This window comes from Anolis sagrei, chromosome 6 (genome assembly GCF_037176765.1).
Source record: "Anolis sagrei isolate rAnoSag1 chromosome 6, rAnoSag1.mat, whole genome shotgun sequence".
In the NCBI taxonomy this organism is placed as follows: Eukaryota; Metazoa; Chordata; class Lepidosauria; order Squamata; family Dactyloidae; genus Anolis; species Anolis sagrei.
In genome coordinates, this window is record NC_090026.1 from 103575162 (window position 1) to 103600102 (window position 24941).

The 24941-nt window shown below is 39.4% G+C and overlaps 1 protein-coding gene across 6 annotated transcripts; it reads right to left on the bottom strand.

Moving 5' to 3' along the window:
• Positions 1 to 1336: 1336 nt before the first annotated feature.
• Positions 1337 to 23463, bottom strand: STEAP2 (STEAP2 metalloreductase). Of its 6 annotated transcripts, none has more exons than XM_067470307.1 (7): positions 23230 to 23463; positions 21048 to 21181; positions 19077 to 19184; positions 14958 to 15482; positions 12578 to 13105; positions 10815 to 10979; positions 1337 to 8906 (listed from the first exon to the last, which is right to left on the bottom strand). In XM_067470307.1, exons 4-7 carry the CDS (start codon positions 15447 to 15449, stop codon positions 8622 to 8624), a joined length of 1470 nt encoding a protein of 489 aa, XP_067326408.1. In that variant the 5' UTR covers positions 15450 to 15482; positions 19077 to 19184; positions 21048 to 21181; positions 23230 to 23463; the 3' UTR covers positions 1337 to 8621. The 6 variants fall into 6 exon arrangements, with proteins under 6 accessions (XP_067326408.1, XP_060638277.2, XP_067326411.1 ...); XM_060782294.2 differs by having other exon boundaries at positions 21048 to 21185; XM_067470310.1 differs by lacking the exon at positions 21048 to 21181.
• Positions 23464 to 24941: the final 1478 nt, after the last annotated feature.

The window sequence follows — 24941 nt, forward strand, 5'->3', positions numbered from 1 at the left end:
TGTTTTTATTTATACTACTAGCTTGAGTACCTGGCATTGCCCGGGTTATTTGAAAAAGTCAGTTTTTTAATAGTACAAAATACATAAGTTTGTGGGCGAACTACAACTCACATCATGCCAGGTTAATCTAAAAAAACTCCATTAGTACTTAAAGTTTGTCATGTTGGGCAAGTTTGCTCAAGATGCCCCATCAGTGGGGTTCAGTGTGCTCTCTGTCTGTAGGGTAAACTACAACTTCCACTATGGTGAGTCGGTACCCTCAAACCCCTCCATTAGGTAGAGTTAGTCATGCAGGTTCTGTGTGCCAATTGTGGTCCAGGTCCATCATCGGTGGAGGTCACAGTTTCTCTGGGTGTGGATGAACCACAACTCCCCGAAAGGAAGGTCAGTTCCCCCCCAAACCTCTTCAGTATAGAATCATAGAACCATAGAATCAAAGAGTTGGAAGAGACCTCATGGGCCATCCAGTCCAACCCCCTGCCAAGAAGCAGGAATATTGCATTCAAATCACCCCTGACAGATGGCCATCCAGCCTCTGTTTTAAAACTTCCGAAGAAGGAGCCTCCACCACACTCCGGGGCAGAGAGTCCCACTGCTGAACGGCTCTCACAGTCAGGAAGTTCTTCCTCATGTTCAGATGGAATCTCCTTTCTTGTAGTTTGAAGCCATTGTTTCGCGTCCTAGTCTCCAGGGAAGCAGAAAACAAGCTTGCTCCCTCCTCCCTGTGGCTTCCTCTCACATATTTATACATAATCTATGATATCTCCTCTCAGCCTTCTCTTCTTCAGGCTAAACATGCCCAGCTCCTTAAGCCGCTCCTCATAGAGCTTGTTCTCCAGACCCTTGATCATTTTAGTCACCCTCCTCTGGACAGTAATCAAATTTGGGCATATCAGGTATGTGTACCAAGTTTGGTCCAAATCCAGGTGAGCCAAGTTTGGTTCCATTCCATCTTTGGTGGAGTCCAGAGTGCTCATTGACTGCAGGTGAACTATAAATTATAGTATCTACAACTAACAAATGTGATGACCAATGCAACCCCAAACCCACCAATATTCAAATGTTGGCATATCGGGTATGCATGCCAAATTTGGTGTAGATCCATCATTGTTTGCGTTCACAGTGCTCTCTGGATGTAGGTGAACAATGATTCCTATAAACCAAGATGAATTTTGAAAATAAAAGGAAAGGGTTAAGGGAGAGGCAATGGGTGGCATCATGCAAATTCCACACCAGTGGAGAGAGTAAGAAACACTGGGATGTCTTTGTGGAGGAAACATGTAAAATCTAGGATTAAATTAGGGGTTTTAAAGACAAATGCACCTTACACCCTGTATTTGTATTGCACAAATGAATTTATTTTCCACAAATGAATTATTTATTGTGATTGTAATAGATAAAGTAACTGTACAACAATACAAACAATTGGGATTTGCACCATCATTTTTACAGCCTAGTAGACAATAAAGGTACAATATATGTCAGTAGAACCTCAAAACAATTTTACTTGTAATAAATTCAAATGCCATTGGGCTACACTTACAAACTCTCGTGTACAATTAATATTGGGAAATTAAAAACATGGAGAATAGAAATAATTGACTGAAATTTAAGCACAGTTGTGGAAAACAACATTACAACAATGGAAATTAGAAGTATCAAATTTTATTTCAAGTGATTTTTTTTACTGCATAGGTGCAGTATGATGTACTGTAATGAGAAATAAAGTTGCATTCATTTTCAGAAGAAGCTGACAAAATAAATATTTGAAGTTTTCTAAAAAATATACAGATCAACAGTTCTTATTTAATCTCTTATATATATTATTTGTATGGCTTATACCCCACTCCAAACATAAGACATTGGCACAGATTCTATCGAACATATTTGGAGAGAATTTTATATAATGGCCCAGTTCAGACATAACAATCCTAGTGTGAAAGACTATTTGCTTCCTTCTTTTGTGCACATACTGGAAAAATTCAAGAGTCTGTTAAATCACAGCTTCCTTTTGCATCCAAAATAAGAGGCTCTAATCCCCATTTACATATTTGGTTATCAAGCTACACCAAATAAAGAGGGGGCTGATGCTTCACTCCATTAAGCTATCTTTCCCCCATTTTCAGACACTTGCTTGCCCTTTCCCACTGAACACCATTTAACATATCCTTCCAACCCTTTCTGTCACAATTTGGGAGGATTTGTGGGATTGCCACAGAGAAGAGGGGATGAAAACCCCCTCTGATTTGTAATTGGGGATTAAAATCTCTCTGTATACCTAAATTCAGATGAGGTTCTATGTGATCCTGGTCTGTGTATGGCTACAGCATGTACATTTTTGGTAACAACAATGAGTATGTTGCAAAAGGCTTTATTCTATGAACATTCAGAGTGGGGCAGTATAGGGTTTTTTAAAACTATTTCAGAATCATAGGGTTTTTGTGAACTTAACATTATTTTATACGTAACATAAGGTAAAGGTAAAGGTTTACCCTGACATTAAGTCTAGTCATGTCCAACTCTGAGGGGTGGTTCTCATCTCCATTTTGAAGCCGAAGAGCTGGCATTGTCTGTAGAAATCTCCAAGGTCACGTGGCCAGCATGACTGCCTGGAATACTGTTACCTTCCCGCAGAAGCAGTACCTATTGATCTACTCACATTTGCATGTTTTTGAATTGCTAGGTTAGCAGAAGCTAGGGTTAACAGCAGGAGTTCATCTTGCTTCCCGGATTCGAACCGCCAACCTTTTGGTCAACAAATTCAGCAGCTCAGTGGTTTAACCCTCTGAACCATCAGGGGTGTTAATGTTACTACTTAACATAGCCAGCAGTAATTGACCTATAATGGGCTGTATAAACTGGGTCACAATTCTCCATCAACCCACATGCTCCGAAAGATTAAACAAAGGCAATGAACCTGCATGTAATCCGTTTATATATGGCAAAACATTTATGTAACATACATATTTCAGTGTTACTCTTCACTGATTTTATCAAAAAATACAGTTTTAGTAATATATCCATTTGAATGTTATATAAAATAAAATAATCTCTATGTTTTTATATAAACGATTTGAAAAATAATTTAAGACACTATTTTACTTAAGACACTTGCCCAGCTCAGATGGGCAATTGCCCGAAAACTGTGCTCCCTCTTACTTTACCTTGGAGGATCATGCTTTACATCCATGAATTATTTCAACTTTTTTTAAAAAAATGCTCCTTGCACGTTCAAGGGGGGATAAGACAGTGGTTCTCAACCTGTGGGTCCCCAGATGTTTTGGCCTTCAACTCCTAGAAATATTAACAGCTGGTAAACTGGCTAAGATTTCTGGGAGTTGTAGAGACTAACAGGTTGAGAACCACTGGCATAAGGGGTAATTTCAACATCACGCCACCTCTGGTTGTTTTAGGTACAGAAGTGGCTATTTTAAACCAGGAAGGTCCTTTTTAAAATTCAAGAAATAAGCTAGAAACCATTTCTAGCTTTAAACAACTCCTTCCAAGCTTATAACAGCCCAAAGGGCATGGCAAAAATTATTCCCAAACACTTACAACTGGACACAGAGGGCATTTTGAATTTAAATTGTTGAGAAAGGATATGGCCCACAGGCTGCACTTTCCTGACCCATGACAAAGTATTTTTCAAAACACTTATGGCTAGAAGCTAAACTCTGGCTGTAATCCAGAATTCTGGATGCACAGTGTGTTATTTTGTGTAAGAAGGAAAAACATAAAGATGCACACATGTTTTGGCGTACATATTAAGACTTTGCCCTCAGCAGAGAAGGGCCATATCCCCGAAGATATGGGAATCTGAATGCATGAAGATGGCCTACGTACAACCTGTTGCTCAATGCATTCGTTTAGAACAGTGGTTCTCAACCTGTGGGTACTCAAGTCTTTGACCTACAAGTCCCAGAAATCCCAACCAGTTTACCAGCTGTTAGGATTTCTGGGAGTTGAAGGGCAAAACTTCTGGGATCCCACAGGTTGAAAACCATTGATTTAGAAGGAAATACCATTGATTTCAATGGAATTGGCTTCCTAGGCTGCATGGGATCGATACTTCCTAGTGTGGATAGGATTGAGATTCCAGTAAAACTCATGGAAGTAATGATATGACCCACAAAAGTGCCCCAGCATGGTGACATGGTCCTCTTTAGCATAAGCAGCTAAGCTCTGACAAAGTCAGGGTACAACTGGGAGTTGGGTATTGCACAGCTTATTATTACTCCATGAACTGATCAGGAGCAATTGTGACAGCCCAGAGGCCAGACGTCACTTACAGGGTCTGAGGTTTTGTTTTTGTTTTGTTTTGTTTTTGTCTGTGCCAGGAACGACTTGAGAAACTGCAAGTTGCTTCTGGTGTGAGAGAAGCAACGTTGCCCAGGGGATGCCTAGATGTTTTGATGTTTTAACATTCTTGTGGGAGGTTTCTCTCATGTCCCTGCATGGGGTGCTGGAGCTGACAGAGGGAGCTCATCCACACTCTTCCGGGATTCAAACCTCTGACCTGTTGGTCTTTAGTCCTGCCGGCACAAGGATTTAACCCACTGCACCATTGTGGTTTGAGTACATTAGCTCATAGGTATGCTGTAAATTATCCATGGCGTAGCTACCCCATATACTTAATGAAGAAAAAAGACAAAAGGGGGAAATCTGTAAAAATAGAACTATGTTCCTAAGGATCTGATTTCTAAGACAAAGAGAAGCACATGACATCAGATGGTCTGAGGCTGGGAGGAGGTTAACGTTTGTCTCATTTGGTGCATTCATGCTCATGAAAACCATTTGTATACTATTGATTTAAAAAGTCTTTTTTATCTTCAAAAATTGCAACTATTCCCACAGACTTTTATTTTAGTTGCAAAAATTGCAACTATTCCCACATACTTTCAACTATTGCAACTATTCCCACATACTTGCATTTGGTATCATAACTCGTTTGGCACCCCAAACAAGATATTTGTAATCTATATGAGTTTCTCCTAAATAGCAAAGCAATGTGCTGTTAATGAAAAAAAGTAAAATGGCAGCAAAGACACAGGTGGCAAAGTGCAGACTTGGACTCTCCAAAGGTTGCCTTTAACAGTTCCTAAATTCATGGGCCACCACTTTTTTGCCCTCTCCCAAGGTGTGTATGTGTGTGTAGTTGCCTCTTCTAGATGTTTCCTTAAGCAGCAATTCCATTTTGAAATGGGTCATAAGGCTACTCTGTACTCTTCCATATCCAAATCACCTGTTTTTCATTTTAATTTTGTCTTTCAGCCTTATAACTGTGGGTCCCAGAGACAAAAAAAAACCTGACCCACAGATGCGTTGCAATTGTTTATCCCTGTTCTAAGTGTTATTCAACAAAGTGCTATTCAACAAGAAATAAAATTGAAATGTCATTTAAAAATTAAAGTTTAGAGAACCATTTCAGATTTAAGGGGTTATCAAATCATAACCATATCAAAAATCAGTAAAATACTGTTAAAATTCATTTTATCACATTCATTACGGTTGCCGATTTTGTTTTCACAAACACAAGACAAATTACAATTTGTGCAATGTAAATGACATGTAAATAATACTAGTAAGTCAGAGAACCCTCACATACTACATATATACCTCTAATATTTGTCACAAACTATTGATCTTTTTCAATTAAAATTACAGTTACTAAGGTTATTAAAGCATTAGAATTTCTTTAAACATAGGTTCAAAAGGTCTATCCTGAATTAGGCATGTCTAAACAACAGACATTTTATATGACTGGTGGAAGAAATGGATGGCTACTATCAGTGTATATCTATGTGCATCAAGATGAATTCGTCAGATTCTGAACCTCTTATGTAGAGTCAGTCTCTGTAACAAATTATTTTATGCATATAAAGTGTTTTTATATATTTGTAATGCCCTTACTGTGAATCTGCTAACTGAAATTGTAAAAGGTATTCTCACTTCCGGGGCAAATGAAAATACTAACTTTTACAAAAGAAACAATATATTGAACATCTAAGGCCAATATTAGAAGTAAAGGTAAAGGTTTCCCTTGACATTAAGTCTAGTCATGTCTGACTCTGGGGGATGGTGCTCATCTCCATTTCTAAGCCAAAGAGCCATTTTCCGTAGACACATCCAAGGTCATGTGGCAAGCATAACTGTATGGAGCACCGTTACCTTCCCGCCAAGGTGGTACCTATTGATCTAGTCACATTTGCATATTTTCAAATTGCTAGGTTGGCAGAAGCTGGGTCTAACAGTGGGAGCTCATCCTGCTCCCTGGATTTGAACCGCCAACCTTTTGGTCAGCAAGTTCAGCAGCTCAGCAGTTAACCCACTGCGCCACCAGGGCGGCCATAATATCAGAAAGGATTGTGTCAAATACTTCTAAGTAACAGAAATACCATCTAGAAAGTCTGAGATAACATTTGATTTTATGAAAAATTGTGCAAAATAGTATTCAATAGCATTTTGGCCCTTAGATGTGTCTCTGCTTCATTCTGTCCTCCTGGTTTCACTCCTAAGTCTGAAGCTTAGAGGGTATGACTTGCCCAAGGTCACCCAATACATTTCTATGGCTGAGCATGGAGTCAAACTGTTGTCTCCAAAGCCATAGTCTAATGCTCAAACCACTATACCAGGTTGGGTCATTTTGCAGAAACAAAAGGCATTTAGACAGTGTAACCAAGCCCACAAACTCTAATCAGTAGTTCTTGACAATCTTGTGATATGAAAGCAATCCTTTAAAATACTTCTAAATGTGAAAAGGAAAGCTGATATTTAGCTTTAGATTCAAAGCTGGAGAACAACCTTCCACTGCAGGATATGACAAGGCAACTACAGTTTAATTTGTCATTTTTTTTTTGTGTGGCCCTGACTCTTATCAGAGCTGGTTCTGTTTCTAAAGAGGCTCTGGAGAAACTATTCATTCAGAGAACTTTATCAGGGAGGTCTTATTTGATTGCAATGCTGACACTAAAAATTTAGTTGAGTACCTTTCTCTAGCTTCTATTTTCATTTGAAAAGATACCCTGAACAGTCCTGAGCTGGAGACACTCTGAAGGTAGATCCAGGCAACTTGGACCACAGTTTCTGAGCATGTGAGGGAGTTGCAAACAATCAAAGACAACAAAAGCCCTAACAACTTCCCAAATATGGTAAAAATTACCAGGGATACAGGGAAGGTACTCAGGATGGCAGGAAAGGCTGTGTATATGGAGAATTGACTTGCACTTTAGCTCCTGCAGGTTTTTGGTGATTGTGGAGAGACAAAAATAAGGTCACAGTGCACAGTCAAACTATGGAATGCATTACAAGATGTAGTGACAACCACTACTTTAGATGGCTTTGAAAGAAGAGTAGATTAATTTATAGAAGCTAAGGCTATTAATGGCTACTGGTCATGATGGCTATGTATTAACTCGAGTATCAGGGGGTAATCTATCTTTGACCATGAGCTGCTGGGGAACTTGCACTGTAAAAGATCAAGGCAACCAGTATTGCTCAGAGTACTGGGACAGAAAATGTCTTACTGGTGAGCTTCCTATAATCACCTGGTTGGGCAACAGTGCAAACGTAATGGTGGACTTTTTGATCCAGTAAGTCTCACCTTATGTTTTTAAGATGACCATTTTTCAGCTTTGAATCTGACATTCCCACCAAAGATAGACAGAAATTCTCAACAGTGCAATACTAAACAGGTTTACTCTGAAATAAGCCCCAATGAGGGCACTTCCAGACAGCACTAAATCACGGGTTTTAGTGAGGGGCAAAAAATCCCAGGACTTCAGGAGAGGTCTACATACAAACCTGTTGGTTCCAGGATTTCTGCCTCCACTGTCCAGACTTGATTATTTGTTCTGAGATGTAGAGGCTCCCAAGATGGCCACCATGGGACTTCCACCAGAAACTAGCAGTTTTTTTTTAAAAAAAAACCCTTGAGATGCGGATATGCAGAGATTCGGTTATACGGATCACCCGCAAAAATTCCCATCTATGTGCAGGCCAGAGAAACTGTGCTCTCCGCACGTTTCATGAAGTTTCAGGCATACAAACAAAGTGTTTGCCTTCTACTCAAATGTCACCTTCTTTTCAGGAACCCACCAATCAGGAACAAGCATCTAAAACCCAGGAACAAACCCAGATTAAAAAATCGCGTGATTTCCAATTACAGACATGCAAAAGTCTGGATATTCGGCTCAAAACTGCAATATTCCTGCACCTGGAAATCTCACATTTTTTTGGTTTTTGTAGCAATTGCTTCCAGGTTTACAAGGAACGGCATCTGGCCACCCTCCTGTTTGTTGCGGAAGCTCCTAGGATAAAGGTACTGTCTGGATGGGCCCTGGGATCAATGTTAGTTATTCTACGGTATTTAGAACTGCAGCCTAAGCTGGCAGAAATGGGATGAATAAATTTTGTCTATCTAGAAAACAAAACCGCAAGTACTTATTCATACCATTTGTTTCATGCTCAAAATATTATGTCTGTCATTATCTTTATTGCTCATTTCCTGATGGTTTACCACCACTTTATTCCCCTAGATTAGTTTTTTAGTCTGCGGCAAAGCTGGTATGAAAGAAAGAATTTGGAGAGGAACACATGACAGAGCTAATGGTGTCACTGTACAATCACATGATCGTAACCCTTTCTGGTGAGGGATGTGAACCAGTTCCAGTTCCATCTTCCATATATTGTCTTTTTTCCCATCCTTTTCTTATTCGTCTCAGTTTCCTGCTTATACACGGTAGAAGTAAAATGATCTTACCCAGAATGACTATGCATGGCAAGACAAGGGCAAGCATAAAATTGGGTGGCATGTAAAATCTGTAGAATTCTTCTTCGAAGGCTCTTTTCCAGCCATAAATCAATACATGGAAAGTACTTATGACCAGAGCAACGTATCCAAGTGTAGACTTTGAGGAGGAAAATGAGAAATAAATATAGATTAAAATATGTCACATATAGATAATAAAATATTCAGCAGTTCTCATAATATGAAGTATTCCATCCAGTTTCAGTCCCTGTTAGAGCAAATGCTCCACTTCATCACATTTACTAAATTCCACTGAGTGCTACACCTAAAATCCGGGAAGCCACTCTTGTCATCACATTAGTTTGGCTTCAAGTGTACAATAGAGCATTCTTTGCATATTTTAAATGTGAGGGCCAGCATTCTTTTAAAACGCTTCATGAGCTGGTGCAGAAGTGGAGCTTTTGAAATCACCTAGATGTTTGGCCATTTCTGTAATGTGATGGCATTAGTTGCTCCCAGGTTTTCAATGAAATATTTCCCCAATTTATGGGAGGGGAAATTGTGGGAGGAGCCAAAAGTACCCTTGTTAGGGAAAGCATTACCTTTGCTCACCGGGTTTTTACTTTGGCAGAACAATTTCTTTTTTAAAAATAGCCTTTCCGGGTCCTTTCCTTCCCTTTCTTTCTGTCATATGCCTGTGCCTTGTGTTGCATGGGAAAGCCGGGAGAGAAGTATGATTATTATTGGTATGTCATGTCTCCATGCTGTGCAGTCTTGGTAGTTATAGTTTCCCAAGGTCCATACCCTTCCTTTGGTGCATTTACATTATGGAATGAATGCTCTTGGATCCCACTTTAAAATACCATAACTCCATACTGTGCAGTCCTGGGAGTTATAACTTTCCAAGGTCCACATCCTTCTCTGTGGGGCAGCCAAGAGAGGGAGGGAGGGAAGGAAGAAGGGAGAGACACACACAGAGAGAGCATTGCTGCTTTCTCTCCCTCCCTCCCTCCCGGTTTTCAAGAATGAGCAGGGAGAAGGATGGTGGGTATGGCCAAATCTCTGCAGTATGAAGCAATGCCAATTAAAGAATACTGAAAGGAAACTGAGAGTCATTTAACAGTGTGATAGAAGGTAGGGAAAACATCTGTTTCATTAGCAAACTGAGTAAGACTGAACTCTTCTCTGCTCTCCTCTGCCACACACTTCCCTGCCTAATGTGAAGTAGCCAGTGAGATGAATGGGACTTATTAAACAAAACGAATGTAAGTCCAATTGATTTGCGTTGATCTCTTCTAGTTAAAACTGAAATTAGATTTAGCTCAAAGTTGCAAAGTCATGATTGGATCCTTTAAGTATTTACCTGCATAGCCTTGTGTACAAATAAACTGAAGAGAGTGCAGAGCAGGACACAGCTTATGGAGTGCAAAACAAACAATTGATTTCATTATTCTGAAATGTGTTTGCCTAATAAAAAATAGCATCTGGATTATATTTTTGGCATGATGACTCAATAGCCCACAGCCTTCTACATTATCAGACTAAAGGCTACTCTCTTCTAAATTATCAGACTAAAACTGAAAATAGCATTTGGAAAATGGCCAAGGATATGATGTTTTTGTAGGATTGGCAGGGATTGTATATTTGTTGGAGTGATAGTAAAGTTGAGGGAAAGTGCTATTCATATCAGTAACCACATATCGATAAAGGCCTGGAGATGATATCTGCAAAATATTAACAGATATCCTCAGTGCAGCATCACAACTTACAGACATGTCTGGGAATGGCTGAGACTCAGAAAGAAGCCTTGGTGGAATTCCATGCATCGGTTTTGTAACTGTCAATTCTTCCCACATTGTGAAAGACCCACTTATGAGGAAGTCTGTTCAATGTCAGAAATGTGCTTTAACCCAGCATTGCATAGGTCTAGTGTTCAACTAAAATCATTTTACATTCTAGGGCTGCATTGTTTTGGAAATTGTTAATTTCTCAAAAAGCAACTGGAAGCTATTCAGTTGTGTTACATACCTCAACCTATTGTAAGGTGGTGATTTACAACTATACACACCTGAATAAAATTGAATTCTCTCCAATTTAATGATCTGTTAACTGAAGGAATGGAAGTTACAGCCAACAGAGAAAGCAGCCCGAGGCTCATTATACCGAAGGAGACATACATTTCAATTCGCCACACTTCTTCTTCATTCCAAGAATTTTCAACATTTTCATGGACCTGCAGAAAGAGGAGGAATTGAGGATTTAAATGTTTACAGCATTTGACATATTTACGTCAAAGGAATGTTTCTGCATGTGATCTATCAAGTAGTTGCCAAGAATAGGATTTTCAGCAATTACTTAGTGCTGGTTTCAGTGCCCTTAACAGATGACAAGAATGTGTAATTTCAGAAAATAGACACATTCTTCTAATGTTGAACACATTTTCCTAATTTTCTACTGTATATAAATCTCAGCATTTCCTCTATGTGCAGGACCCTGTAAATGGGCTTTGGGAACAAGAAATGCTGCAAAATGACTGAAACTGAGCAGGCATGGACTTGTTCAATAACATGGATGAGTGAACAATCTAAACCCCATGAAAAAGGAAGATTTATTTCCCTCCAGTCTCTATACTGCATCTCTGTTATTTTAATTTATTGACTGTGAGCTCCATGGAGTAGGGAACACCATCTTTTATGATTTTAAAATGTGGAATTTTTTTAAATAATATAATTTTAAGCCGAGAATTCTATATTTATTGTTCCAGTATTTATGAAATAGGAAGAAATACACAAAGGCAGAAAATTTCCTGACATTTTGAACACATTAAATTCCCCCTTCACCTATAAAATTCCAGTAAGTTATGCGGGAAATAGTAAATAGTTGAGAAGGGGCAGCAGTGGTGCAGCGGGTTAAACCGCTAATCGGCAGAACTTGCTGACTGGAAGAGTGGCGGTTCAAATCCAAGGGGTGGGGGTGAGCTCCTGCTGTTAGCTCCAGCTTCTGCCAACCTAGCAGTTTGAAAACATGCAAATGTGAGTAGGTCAATAGGTACCGCTTTGGCGGAAGGTAACGGCGCTCCATGCAGTCATGCCGGCAACATGACCTTGGATGTGTTAACAGAAAACGCAGGCTCTTTGGCTTAGAAACGGAGATGAGCATGACCCCCCCAGATTCGGACATGACTAGACTTAATGTCAAGGGAAGCCTTTATCTTTACCTTTAGTAAACAGTTGTAGTAAATTTTGGCACCCTTTATAGATTTAACGTCACTTCATTATGCCAGGAAGATAAGAATTTTACATGTAAACTGATTTCTTTGTCAAATTACATTTCATTTACAAATTTCATGAGCAGTTTATTTGGAAAATATTAAAATTTGCTAATTTAATTTCAATATTTTAATTGCTAAATTTTTAAAAGTCTAGCATTTTTTAGGCTTAGCTATTTTTTAGAAGCATAAACCAGTATCATTGTCAAAGAAATAAAGTTATTGTTCATTTTAAGTACTGTGCAATTTATTTCTTCCACAGTACCAAGGAGGTATAAGATGTACTAATTTTCAAGGGCAGGGGCAAGAAGTTAAGGAAGAAATAATACTTATATACAAAATTTTATTCCATCCACTTCATTTCCTGTGCGATCACATTCCAGCTATTTTTGGACTTTCACAATATAGTAACATAGTCCTAAACACTTTGTGTCTCAATTGAGATGAAAACAGGATACTACTACCAGTACTCCTACTACTAATAAAACATTCCTACAAATCATTTGTACAATAATATCAGAACACTCTGAAGTTACTTGATTGTAAAAGATTACTTTACCTACCTGTTGATAAGCCGTATTAAGGAATAAATATCGTTCTGACCTCCGCATCGGCAAGCACAAGCTGTAAACCACATGCACACTTGCAAAGAAAAAACTAAGCAGCCCAAGCTGTTTTCTACACTGCAACCAGCTCTCCAACCAGGGTGGAAATCGTTTGTATTTAGTGCCATAATACAGCTGATAGGCAGCTGCCAAGAGCCCTGCTAAATACACTAGAGACAATAAAGTGATTGCGACCACTGGCAAGGTCTTGTTCACAATCTCAATAGGGATCTTGTAGAAATCACTCTGCTGATTCTTCACATAAGGATGAATTACATCTCGGATGAATGAATAGATGAAGAAGAAGGTGGCCAGGCTAATAGCGATGATTACTGGGCCTTTCCATAATGTAAACAATCGAAGAGGTAAGTTTTCAATCTCTCTTGCAGAAGATAAAGCGCCCAAATCAAGTGGAATGAAGTTGAGTTGACGGGCAAGTTCAATAACTTGATGGCGAGCTTGAACACTGTTACTGCAGATGTAGACCTAGCAAGAAAAAAACCCCACAGATTAATTAATGATATATTCTGATGTAAAGAATTACGCAAACAAGTAACGACAAAGAGTAAAAGACAAGCTTCAAGTACCATTATGATACAAACTGCAAAGTGCTATAAAAATCCAGATTTGGAGAGTATCTGGTAAAAGCACAATTATTTAACAAGACATCATTACCACGCTTAAAAATACAGTAAATAAAAACATGCACTATTTTTCTTATGTTTTTGTGAATACAACCGAATGCTAAAGCAGCTACAATGATAAAGCTGAGATGTTTTCTTATTTTACAGGAATAGCATTCAGTAATGGTCATGGTGTCTGGGCACAATGGAGTTGTAGTTCAGAACATTAGAAAGGCAATAGCTTGGTGAGTATGCTACAGAAACAGCTTCTGAGCAAATGCTGTTTGCATGTTTGATGGAAAAATTGTCTGACACTTGATTCTATAAATTATTTCCAAATTATATTTTTCATTGTGTAGTCGAAGGCTTTCATGGCTGGAATCACCCGGTTGCTGTTTGTTTTCTGGGCTGTCTGGCCATGTTCCAGAAGCATTCTCTCTTGAAGTTTCACCCACATCTATGGCAGGCATCCTCAGAGGTAGTGAAGTCTGTTGGAAACTAAGCAAGTGAGGTTTATATATCTGTGAAATGTCCATGCAGCTGTGGACAAGTCTATATAGGGATCACCAAACTCAGCACCCAAGCACAAGTTAAGGAACATGAAAAGCAATGCAGACTAATTCAACCTGAGAGGTCAGCCACAGCAGAGCACCTGATGAACCAACCTGGACATAGCATATTATTTGAGAACACAGAAATGCTGGACCACTCTAACAACTACCACTGAAATCCACAAGCATGTGGACAATTTCAACAAAAGGAAGAAAACCATAAAAATGAACAAAATTTGGATACCAGTATTAAAAAAAGTTCTAACATCAGAACAGTAAATAAAGAGCAACACTCAGAAAACAGGAGAATTCCAGACAAGACTCCATCAGGACCAGCTAACACCTCCCAACAATGGATCCCCCCAGGCAGCAACCAGCTAGGTTTTGAATCTACAAGGCCATTAAATGCTAATCAAGGTGGCCAATTGCAACATTCACACCTGCCTCAAGCAGAGAAGAGTTCTTTCCCCCACTCTGGACATTCCATAGATATATAAACCTCACTTGCTTAGTTTCCAACAGATCTTGCAACCTCTGAGGATGCCTGCCATAGATGTGGGCAGAACATCAGAAGAGAATGCTTCTGGAACATGGACATACAGCCCAGAAAGCTCACAGAAACCCACTATATCTTTCATGTTCCCAAGTGTTGGATCAAATGCTACATTTTATCCAAAGTCTACATATAGCACAACTTGCTTTGGTCTGTAAGATAAGCAATCACTTTCTATACAAGACCATGGACAATCAAAGTACAATCATGTTCAAAGAAAATAAAAGAAAGTCTGGTGTTCTACATTAAGTATACTTGCTTTTTAAGTAGAAGGAGAAACAAATCACAGTTCATAGCCAGTACAAGATTTTCCAATACTATGATTCTGGATAATTTTGGCACTTTGATGTGAGGCATTTGCTCAGTTCCACCACAGCAACATTCACAGCTTATTACTGCTTTAGTCACTGAGCAATGTCTGCTCCAAATGCTAGATGAAATATTAGATGGCAAAAGAATTCAATGGAGAAAGAGAATGAAGTTCTGGCAAATTGTCTACTACCAAATTCAGCCATAAGAGGAGAGTTGTGAATGTTGGCATCAGTAAACCAAAATTTATACAAATATTATTTTCATTTCTATTGCTTATAAAGCTCAAACATGTAACTTACTTGTCTGCTAGCATCTTTTGGTCCCAGTTGCAGTGCCCAGGCTGAAATAACATTGAATCCTTTGACAACAAAGGAATCTGGGAAAAGAGATGCCAAGTATTCTGCATTGGATTCTGGATATTGGTTGACTTTCATGTTGTTACTGACATCTACAAGGATTTTTCCAACAAGTAGATGTTTGAGGTCCCACAAAGCAGCATAGTGTTCTCTGTGTATGGCGAGGAAAATTAAATTTGCTTTTCCTACAGCATCTTCGTGGTGAGTGATATCGACAACATGTGGAAAGAACTCAGCAGCAAACTTGGGGTTCCTGCTTCCAATGACGACATGATAGCCACATCTGATCAACCGAATGGTCAAGGATTTAGCAAAGTCCCCGCTTCCAATTATGCCTATTGTAGTCTTAGCACTGTCCTTGATACCATTTATACCATTTGGCAAGAAGGCTTCATTTAAATAGTTAGGACTTCCCATCATAGAAATTGATTCCATATTCTCAACAGGAGGAAACTAGAGGAATATTTTCTAAATGAAAACAAAATATATGTTGTTAATATTTACCCATTAACACATCGAGCATCAATTTCTTTGTAGATTCACATATTTATCTATAAAGTAGACATTTTTGTTTTAGCATTCACTGTAATTAAAACAACTAAAGTACATAGTACAATGTGCTCTTGATATCTGCTGTGGTTTGGTTCCAGAATGTCCCATGGAAAGTAAAATCCATGGATCACAAGTTCTATTATATACAGTTGCATAGTAAAATGGTGTCATAGTAAAATGGTGTCAAAATCAAAAGTTTTTTTCTTTCTTTCTTTCCTTGTTACACAGTTAGTAAAGGTAAAGCTTTCCCCTTGACATTAAATCTAGTCGTGTCCAACTCTGGGGGTGGTGCTCAGCTCCATTTCTAATTTGTCTGTAGACACCTCCAAAGTCATGTGACCAGCATGAGTGCATGGAGTGTTTTTACCTTCCCGCAGAAGGATACCTATTGATCTACTCACATTTGCATGTTTTCAAACTGCTAAGTTGGCAGAAGCTGGAGTTTACAGCAGGAGCTCATGCAGCTCCCCGGATTGGAACTGCCAACCTTTTGGTCAGCAAGTTCAGCAGCTCAGCGGTTTAATCCACTGCACACTGAGGGCTCCCTGTTATACAGTTAGTTCCTTTTAGAACTTGTCAACCATCATTGTTTGAATAATGGAGTCAACAGTAGTATGGAATATGGTGTAAAATAATAATATAGCTTTCTATTAGACACAGTAATGACTGATGAATGAAAAAGATACATTAAAGAAAAAAGGAACCTCGCAACTAACTGTGTTCTTTCTGTGGCATGAGCAACGCAAACTAAGACAAATGCGCTTCAGAGGCCAACATTTCCTTAGAAGCCTCAGAGCTAAAGCCAGAATTAAAGCTAGGACAGAAGTCCAGGACAATGCCCGCTGACACTTCTAGGATTAGCCAGGAAAAGAAACAAACAAAACAACCACAGTGATCTAGCTTGTTCTGCTTGAAAGCATGGAGAAACAAAAATAGCTATTAATTTTCGAGATAGAAGTATATGTGAACGTCTTTATTGCTGGTATGTTATCTACAGGTTAAAAATTCAAATTCAATAGTTCTCAACCTGTGCATCCCCAGATGTTTTAGCCTCCAACTCCCAGAAATCGTAACAGCTGGTAAACTGGCTGGGATTTCTGGGAGTTGTAGGCCAAAACACCTGGGGACTCACAGGTTGAGAACCACTGCAATTCCTTCTTAGCAGCGACACACTACCTAATATTTCTTATTACATTACTTCTTTTTATCTCCAAGACCTATTAATGAACTGCCCATACATTTATCTCTCCTTATGACAATTTCTTCCATGTGTGTACCCACTACTTCCTTCTCCCCTTCTGAATGCCATCAAAATTGACTAGACAAGGCTGGGAACCCTGCACAAATCCAGAAATAGCAGAAAGTTGGAGGGAGAAAGGAGGGATTAGTCCCATTACATGAATAGGACTCCACTTGTGTCATGCTAGATTTTTTTTCCTGTAAAATTTAAAGCCCAATGTTAAATAATGTAATTCTACATCTTGTTCTACAATTCTGTATACTATGTTTTGTCCTCCATAGAGTGAAATGTCCATTTTACTTAGTGCAATTTTCAATGAATGAGTCAAATGAATGAATGAGTCAAAGATGTATGATGAATGGGAAAATCTAACATCTGAGTCAACAAGAACTTGATTTTGGCTTTAGTTACTTGTTAAAAAGTCCAGACTAATTTTTCTCTTATCTCTTGGGTTGGAGTTAGCAGAAGACAAAAGGCAATAATGCAAGTAACAGAAATTGAATTTGTGATTGTCACACAGAAAAGCTATTTCTTTGTTCTCAAAATTGCTAGTTTATATTATTGAGTTTCTGTCACTGAAATAATTTCCTAATGGGTTTTTTTGTGCTTTATTGCACCTAAGTGATGATTCACTCTGAAATGTGAGCTACGGATCCACCAAGTACTGGTCATCACTTGTTTTAGTCAAAACACAATGATGAAATAAGATTTCTGTCCTGGGACTGTGATTCACTTAAGCAGATTCTGAGAAAATGTGACTTTGCATCCGACTGAGGGAGCAATTTCCAGCTCAAAAGGTACATTGTGAAATAGTCCAGTTATTTGCTAACATTTCTTTTAAAGACAATCAACTAAGAGTCCAGGGAATCGAAAAGTGGTGATTCACTTCATTTCTTTTGCCCTAAAAACAAGAGCAAAGATCATTATTATGTATTTGAAAGTTCTATCTGACTTTGTAAAGTCACCCCTATGCATTCACAGGAATTAGGGGAGAGAGACCTCCAAAAGTGGGGAAATATTATCTCTAGGTCTCTCAATCAGATTTAACACACAAAGGTATCTCTAAGGTGCCTCTGAGGAAGTGTGGTTGCTTCACAAGGCAGAAATGGCTGGCTGGCAGGGCTTGCTTCTGTTTCGACTACTGCCCTATGCCTCCCCCCCCCCCCCCATAAGGACTTACAAGCCTTCCCATGTATTTGCAGTCATCAGTAGACAATGTTTCATTTTATCAATGGTCTGACAGGTAATTTATTAAAATTGGTAAACAAACTGTACTGAAGGAGTTGTTGAACGGTCTGACACGCCATTTGTCAAATTCTGTAAACAAACCACATTGAAATAGTTGCCAAACACCACTATACCTAGTTTCACCCTTGAGAGTTAGCCACAAAGCAATTATGTGCAAGCAGGAACAGTCAAATCTCATTCAACCAAGATATAGAGGTGCCATTGATAACATTGTCTGAAGGAAAGTCACATAGAAACTGAATCAACTCAGTTTTCTGCTGCTTCTGAGACTAGGAAACAAATCAAAATGTCAAGAAAGGGGAATCTACCTGAACAGTGGGAAAGTTCCTGATACTAATAGCTGTTTGTCATATATAGACCTTTAAATCTAATATATGAAGACATGTTCACACTGCTAGGACCCGGATCTTTCCCAGAACAGTTCCGGGTTCATAAGCCAAGAGAAAATAACAACAAAGTGTGTTGTCGAAGGCTTTCATGGCCAGAATCACTGGGTTGCTGTGAGTTTTACGGGTTGTATGGCCATGTTACAGAAGTGAAATCTCACAGCATCCCAACAACAAAGTGATCTGATTCCTACCATCCCACTGATGTCTTTATTTGATGAACTAACTTTTGTTCCTGGAGAAACTCCAAATTTTATTACGTATTGGTACAAAGTCACTGGAGAGCCTGCTTCCAGCAATAGTCAATAACAATCCTGAGTATTGTAAGAAGATATGTGGTGAGGTCCTTGAAATTATCTTGTCCATTCCCTGAAACGATTGCATCAGAGCTCTCTAGCCAAAACAGATAAGAGTAGAAGGGCGGGATACCTTTTCCTCATCTGTTATAGTTTAGTGCTTTCAAATTGTTTTTAATTAGTAGTATCTTAATACGATAGCTCTTTGTCCTTCACTGTTCTTTAATACTATGACTGATTTCAACTGTATTTTGTTTCAGTCTCTGAGTTGTGCACTGAGAAAATACAGAGGAAAAGATGCAGTTAGTATTGAAGGGAGTACATAATGAAAAATATTTACCAGTTTGTTTGCTAGGCAGCTTGCTTTAGCAGACTTTTTTAAACTCCAAAAGTAAGCAGAACCCGAAGTACTGAACTGAGTGGATGAAAAGATGTTTGTGGCATGCTCCTGTGGATAGAGAAAAAACTCCTGAAACTTTTTAAAAATGCAGGGCATGTGGTTATTAAAACAAGCACCCACTTGTTTCAATAACAAGTACATGCTTGTTTTAATAAACTATAGTTAATATTAGTCACACTTTAGAGTTTGGATTAAACTATGTTAAAATGGAAGCAAAAGGGCCGGGCTATAGCACAGTAGGTTAACCGCCAGCTGCAGTCTTTCCAATCAATAGGTTGACAGTTCAGAGCCCGGGTTGAGGTGTAGCCCAGCTTCTGCCTACCTAGCAATTTGAAAGCAAGTGTGAGGAGATAAATAGATACCGCTTTAAAGCTGGGAGGTATTTAAGGCAATCATAAGGAAATGCCAGAAACATGCTGGTGATTCGATCAAAAAGAAAGTTCACAAACAAAGCTCTTTGGAAGGGAAGATAGAGCGACAACAACCCCTCATGGCCAGAACCAAGCACAAGCCTCCAAGATGCTGAAGATGGGAAAGCCTATATATACCTCTATCTATGTACAGTTGTCTGGCTTGTTAGTGTATAATGGCATGGAATGTTTGATGTATACGTTCTGTGATTCCCCAAGTCTCCTTCGGGATGAGAAAGGTGGAATATAAATACTGTAAATAAATAAATAAATAAATAAATGCTTCCAAATTTCTCCTTTCACTAAGACAAAGGAAACAAAAAAGAGTACATGCACTAAAAAGATCATACTAAACCACAGTTTAATCTAAATGCAGTCATTGTCTGTTTAGATTGTTAAAATTTTATAGGCATGTGACTTATTTCCTCTGTGCTCTTCTTTTAATTATTTTAATATTTATATATTATCTTTAAAGATAAGAATGACAAGAAGTCAGCAAATAATAAACTAAAATTCCCTTAAAATGCTACATGATAAGGGGGTGTATAATAAGGCTGTTGATTAAAAACAATTCAAAGATTGAGAAGGGCAGTATACAAATACTGCAAATAAATAAATAAATAAAAATTACTGCTTAACTATCAATTTTCCCACGTAACTACCATGGAGGAAAGTATGGCTAAGAAAAGTTTGGCATTTTAATGGCAGTTCGAGTCATTTCCCATCAGCCCCATCATCCTGGCTGGGGGTGAGGAACGATCAGATCAGTAGCCAAGATAAATTTCTTAAGAGGGAGAAAGAAATTCCCCATCATTGGGGCAAATAAAGTATTTCTTATCAATTTTCAGACACAGATGAGGAGACTAATACAAGGCAGCAAAGGGATAAAACAACAAGCTAAAACAACTAGCTTACGAATGATAACACACACACAATGTTCCAACTTGGCAAATCCCTTTTTTCCTCTTTGTCCAATCATCACCTGTAATGATAAGAAATAAAATGTCTCTGCCTAATAAAACTGTTACACATGTTTGTTGTGGTAAGTCACCCTGATTCCCTTCAGGGAGAGAGATGCGGCTTAGAAAGAAAAATATATTATTTATTATTATTATTGTGTGCCTGAGTTATTTTTCTTTTCTTATGACACTATTTATTGAGATGTTTTGTGTGTGTGTCAGGAGTGACTTGAGTCGTTTCTGGTGTGAGAGAATTGGTTTTCTGCAAGGACATTGCCCAGGAGACACCCAAGTGTTTTGTTGTTTTATCATCCTTGCGGAAGGCTTCTTTCATGTCCCTGCATGGGGAGCTGGAGCTGACAGAGGGAGCTCATCTGCACTCTCCTCGGATTTGAACCTCCAACCTGTCAGTCTTCAGTCCTGCCGGCACAATGGTTTAACCCACTGTGCCACTGGGGGCTCCAATATTTATTGAGATGGGTTTATGAAATATAGTCTATATCACCTGATATTCATTGGTGGTCTCACATCCAAGTACTTACCAGGGCTAATCCTGCTGAGATTCCAAGATCCAATGGGATCTGAACCAATACCTTTTCCATCTAAGGCCCTCAGGATGCAGTTTGAACAAGGACTTGGACTTCAACTCCCACTCAGAATTTAATCATTTTGTCAGCTGCCTCACAGTGGAAAGCAAAGGAAATAAACAGACAAGCCCCAATAAATGCCTCATTAGCCTATGGTGCACCTAGGGCAGATTTTATTATACCACACAAATCTTGCTTTAGTCTTGCATAAATCCCAACCACAACCTGCAGCTTTTGTGTCCTTGAATGCTCTGAAGACAGGATGGATGCCAGACAGTATGCAGGGGTGAGGAGCTCTAGCTCTTTTTACAAGAGGCAGAGAAGCACCAATGCTGCTCTCTTGAGTCCCAATACTGGGGGAAAGGCAGGAAGTAAACAAAATAATTATAATTACACACACACACACACATGCCAAAGCACCCAATTTTACCACAAAAAAAAAACTGGGAAAACTTATTGACTTGAGTATAATGCGGGGAGTTGGAAATGCAGCAGCTACTGGAATTTTTCAAAATAAAAATAGATACCAATAAAATTACATTAATCGAGGCACCAGTAAGTTAAATGTTTTTGAATATTTACATTAAACTATAATTTAAGATAAGACTGTCCAACTCTGATTAATCCATTATTCTAACCTTCTTCAATGTAAATGTGCTGATGTATCCTTTCAATAATAATAAAGAGAGTAAAATAATAAATATAGCAACAAAAACAATAATAAAGCAAAATAATAAATTTAATAATAATAATAATAGAGAAAAATAATAAATGTAATAATAATAATAAATAGTGTAAAATAATAAATGCAATAATAACAATAATAGAGAAAAACAATAACTGTAATAATAATAATAATAATAATAATAATAATAATAATAGAGAAAAATAATACATGTAATAAAAATAATAATAAGAGTAAAATAATAAATAACTTTGACTTGAGTGGAAGCCGAGGGGGGCTTTTTCAGCCTTAAAAAGGTCTGAAAAACTTGGCTTATACTCAAGTATATATGGTGTGTGTATATACATATATATACACATACATATACATGTGTGTGCATTCAGGTCAGGTGAAGATTTGTGGCCACACTGTGGGGTTTTCTTAGGCAACACTCAAGACTGGGATGGGTGTTTTTTTTGGCAGTTCCTTTTTCTGAGCGACAGGCAGTTCATTGGTTGTCTCCCATTCAAGGACTAACTAGGGTTGACTCTGCTTAGTTTCCAAGCTCAGGTGGCATCTGGTACCTTTAGGATATTTAGGTGTGGAATCAATATAAATAAAAATGTACTGTTCAGTTGTGGGATTAACATAACTCAAAAACCACTGGACGAATTGACACCAAATTTGGACACAATACACCTATCAGGCCAATAAATGACCATCACTCATAACAACACTGGAAAACACAGCAGAAGGGACTTAAAAAGCCAAAAATAAAAAATACATTGCAGTGCATGCACAAAACCACATATACACAAATATACACACACATCTGGCATCTGGCATCTGGTACCTTTGGGGGAAGGCATGGGCAAACTTGGGCCCTCCAGGTGTTTTGGACTTCAACTCCCACAATTCCTAACAGCCTACCGGCTGTTAGGAATTGTGGGAGTTGAAGTCCAAAACACCTGGAGGGCCCAAGTTTGCCCATGCCTGCTTTAGGGCATTTGGACCTATAATATAATACAATATATAACAGTAATGCAACATAATAAATAGAATATATGACAATGTTGCACATTCTGTTCCTGGCACTTCCTTTACCCCACAAATCTCTTCTCCCATTTTTCCTCTTTCTAACCCCACTGCATCCTTTCCTCCCTTTCGCCCCTATTTCTCCCTCTATTCCTCTTTGAGCTCCATGGCACCTTCTCCTTCCCTCTTTTCTCCTTTATTAAGCCCCCATTCCAGCCTCTCTTCCCCCTTTTTGTCCTATTTCATCCCCTCCTTCCCTCCTTTTCCATCCTATATCCCTCTATTTCCCCCCTTTTCGTCCTTCTCCCTCCCTGGGTTCCTTGTCCTCCCGCCTCGCTCTCACACGGGGGCGCCGTGGAAAACAACAACAACAACAACAACAACAACGGCCACGGCCTGAAGGGGGAAAGGCAGCTTCCCTTCCTCCCTTGGGCTCACCTTTGGGGCTCCTCGCTCTTCTCCTCTTCCCGCGTTGCCTTCCTCAATCGCCAGCCTTGGGAAGAAGGATGCAGCTCCTCTCCATTCACATCCAGGCCTGGCTGCTTCTGCTGCTTCTGCAGAGGCGGGGAAACAGACTGTACGTGGAAGGAGGGAGAGAGAGGGGGAGGGAGCCTGCCCTGGGTGCCTCTACACCGCAGAATTGGCCCGCTTTGGTACCGCTTTAACTGCCATGGCTCAGTGCTATGATTCGCAATGTGTTGAGGCACCCTTGGCTGAGATAGTGGCTGGCTGCATCAATACTGTGGAATGAATGCAGCTTGATTTTGCTTTTGAGCTCAGTGAAATCCTGGGATTTGTAGTTTATTCTCTCTACAACTCCCAGGATGCCATATCCTTGAGCCGTGGGAATTAAAGCAGCATCAAACCACATCCGTTCATTTATTTATTATTTATTTATTTACTTCATTTGTATGCCGCTATTAGAATCATAGAATCAAAGAGTTGGAAGAGACCTCATGGGCCATCCAGTCCAACCCCCTGCCAAGAAGCAGGAATATTGCGTTCAAATCACCCCTGACAGATGGCCATCCAGCCTCTGTTTAAAAGCTTCCAAAGAAGGAGCCTCCACCACACTCCAGGGCAGAGAGTTCCACTGCTGAACGGCTCTCACAGTCAGGAAGTTCTTCCTCATGTTCAGATGGAATCTCCTCTCTTGTAGTTTGAAGCCATTGTTCCGTGTCCTAGTCTCCAAGGAAGCAGAAAACAAGCTTGCTCCCTCCTCCCCGTGGCTTCCTCTCACATATTTATACATGGCTATCATATCCCCTCTCAGACTTCTCTTCTTCAGGCTAAACATGCCCAGCTCCTTAAGCCGCTCCTCATAGGGCTTGTTCTCTAGACCTTTCTCAGCCCTTAGGTGACTCATAGCGGTTAACAACAAAATAGCAAAAATTCAATGCAGCATAACAAGGTATTTAAAAACAATTAACACAATAGCAGACTAAGCAATTAAACAACAATAAACATTCATTCATTGGCGTCTCATAACTAGAATCATGATCCAAACTCGTCATCCGTAGTTCCATTTCCTAAAATTCATTGCACTGCCTATTCAAACGCCTGTTCAAATAACCAGGTTTTCACTTTTCTCCGAAATACCATCAATGAGGGAGCTGATCTAATGTTCGTGGGAAGGGCATTCCACAGCCGAGGGGCCACCACCGAGAAGGCCCTGTCCCTTATCCCCGCCAGCCGTGCCTATGTTGCAGGCGGGATCGAGAGCAGGGCCTCCCCGGAAGATCTCAAAGTCCTAGTGGGTTCGTAGGCAGAGATGCGATCGGATAGGTAACTTGGGCCAGAACCACATATACTCCGCAAACACAGTGACACCTGTTCTTTCTTAGAATCATAGATTTTTTAATGTCAGAAGTGAATTGAGAATGTACTGCAAGTCACTTCCGGTGTGAGAGAATTGGCCGTCTGCAAGGACGTTGCCCAAGGGACTCCCAAATGTGTTACCATCCTGTGGGAGGCTTCTCTCATGTCCCCGCATGGGAAGCTGGTGCTGACAGATGAGAGCTCACCCTTCTAGCAGTTTTGAACCGCAATCTTCAGGTCAGTATTTCAGCCGGCACAAGAGTTTAACCCAGGGGTCCTCAAACTTTTTAAACAGAGGGCCAGGTCACAGTCTCTCAAACTGTTGGAGGGCC

Bases quoted from the DNA above. Each gene is read 5' to 3' on its own strand.
- STEAP2 (XM_067470308.1), bottom strand. From the start codon at position 15,449: ATGGAATCAATTTCTATGATGGGAAGTCCTAACTATTTAAATGAAGCC. The intron at 10,980-12,577 runs GTAGGTAAAGTA...CTCTTTCTGCAG, and splicing joins TTAATACGGCTTATCAACAG to GTCCATGAAAATGTTGAAAA. The intron at 8,907-10,814 runs GTGTGTATAGTT...TCCTCCTCAAAG, and splicing joins GAGAATTCAATTTTATTCAG to TCTACACTTGGATACGTTGC.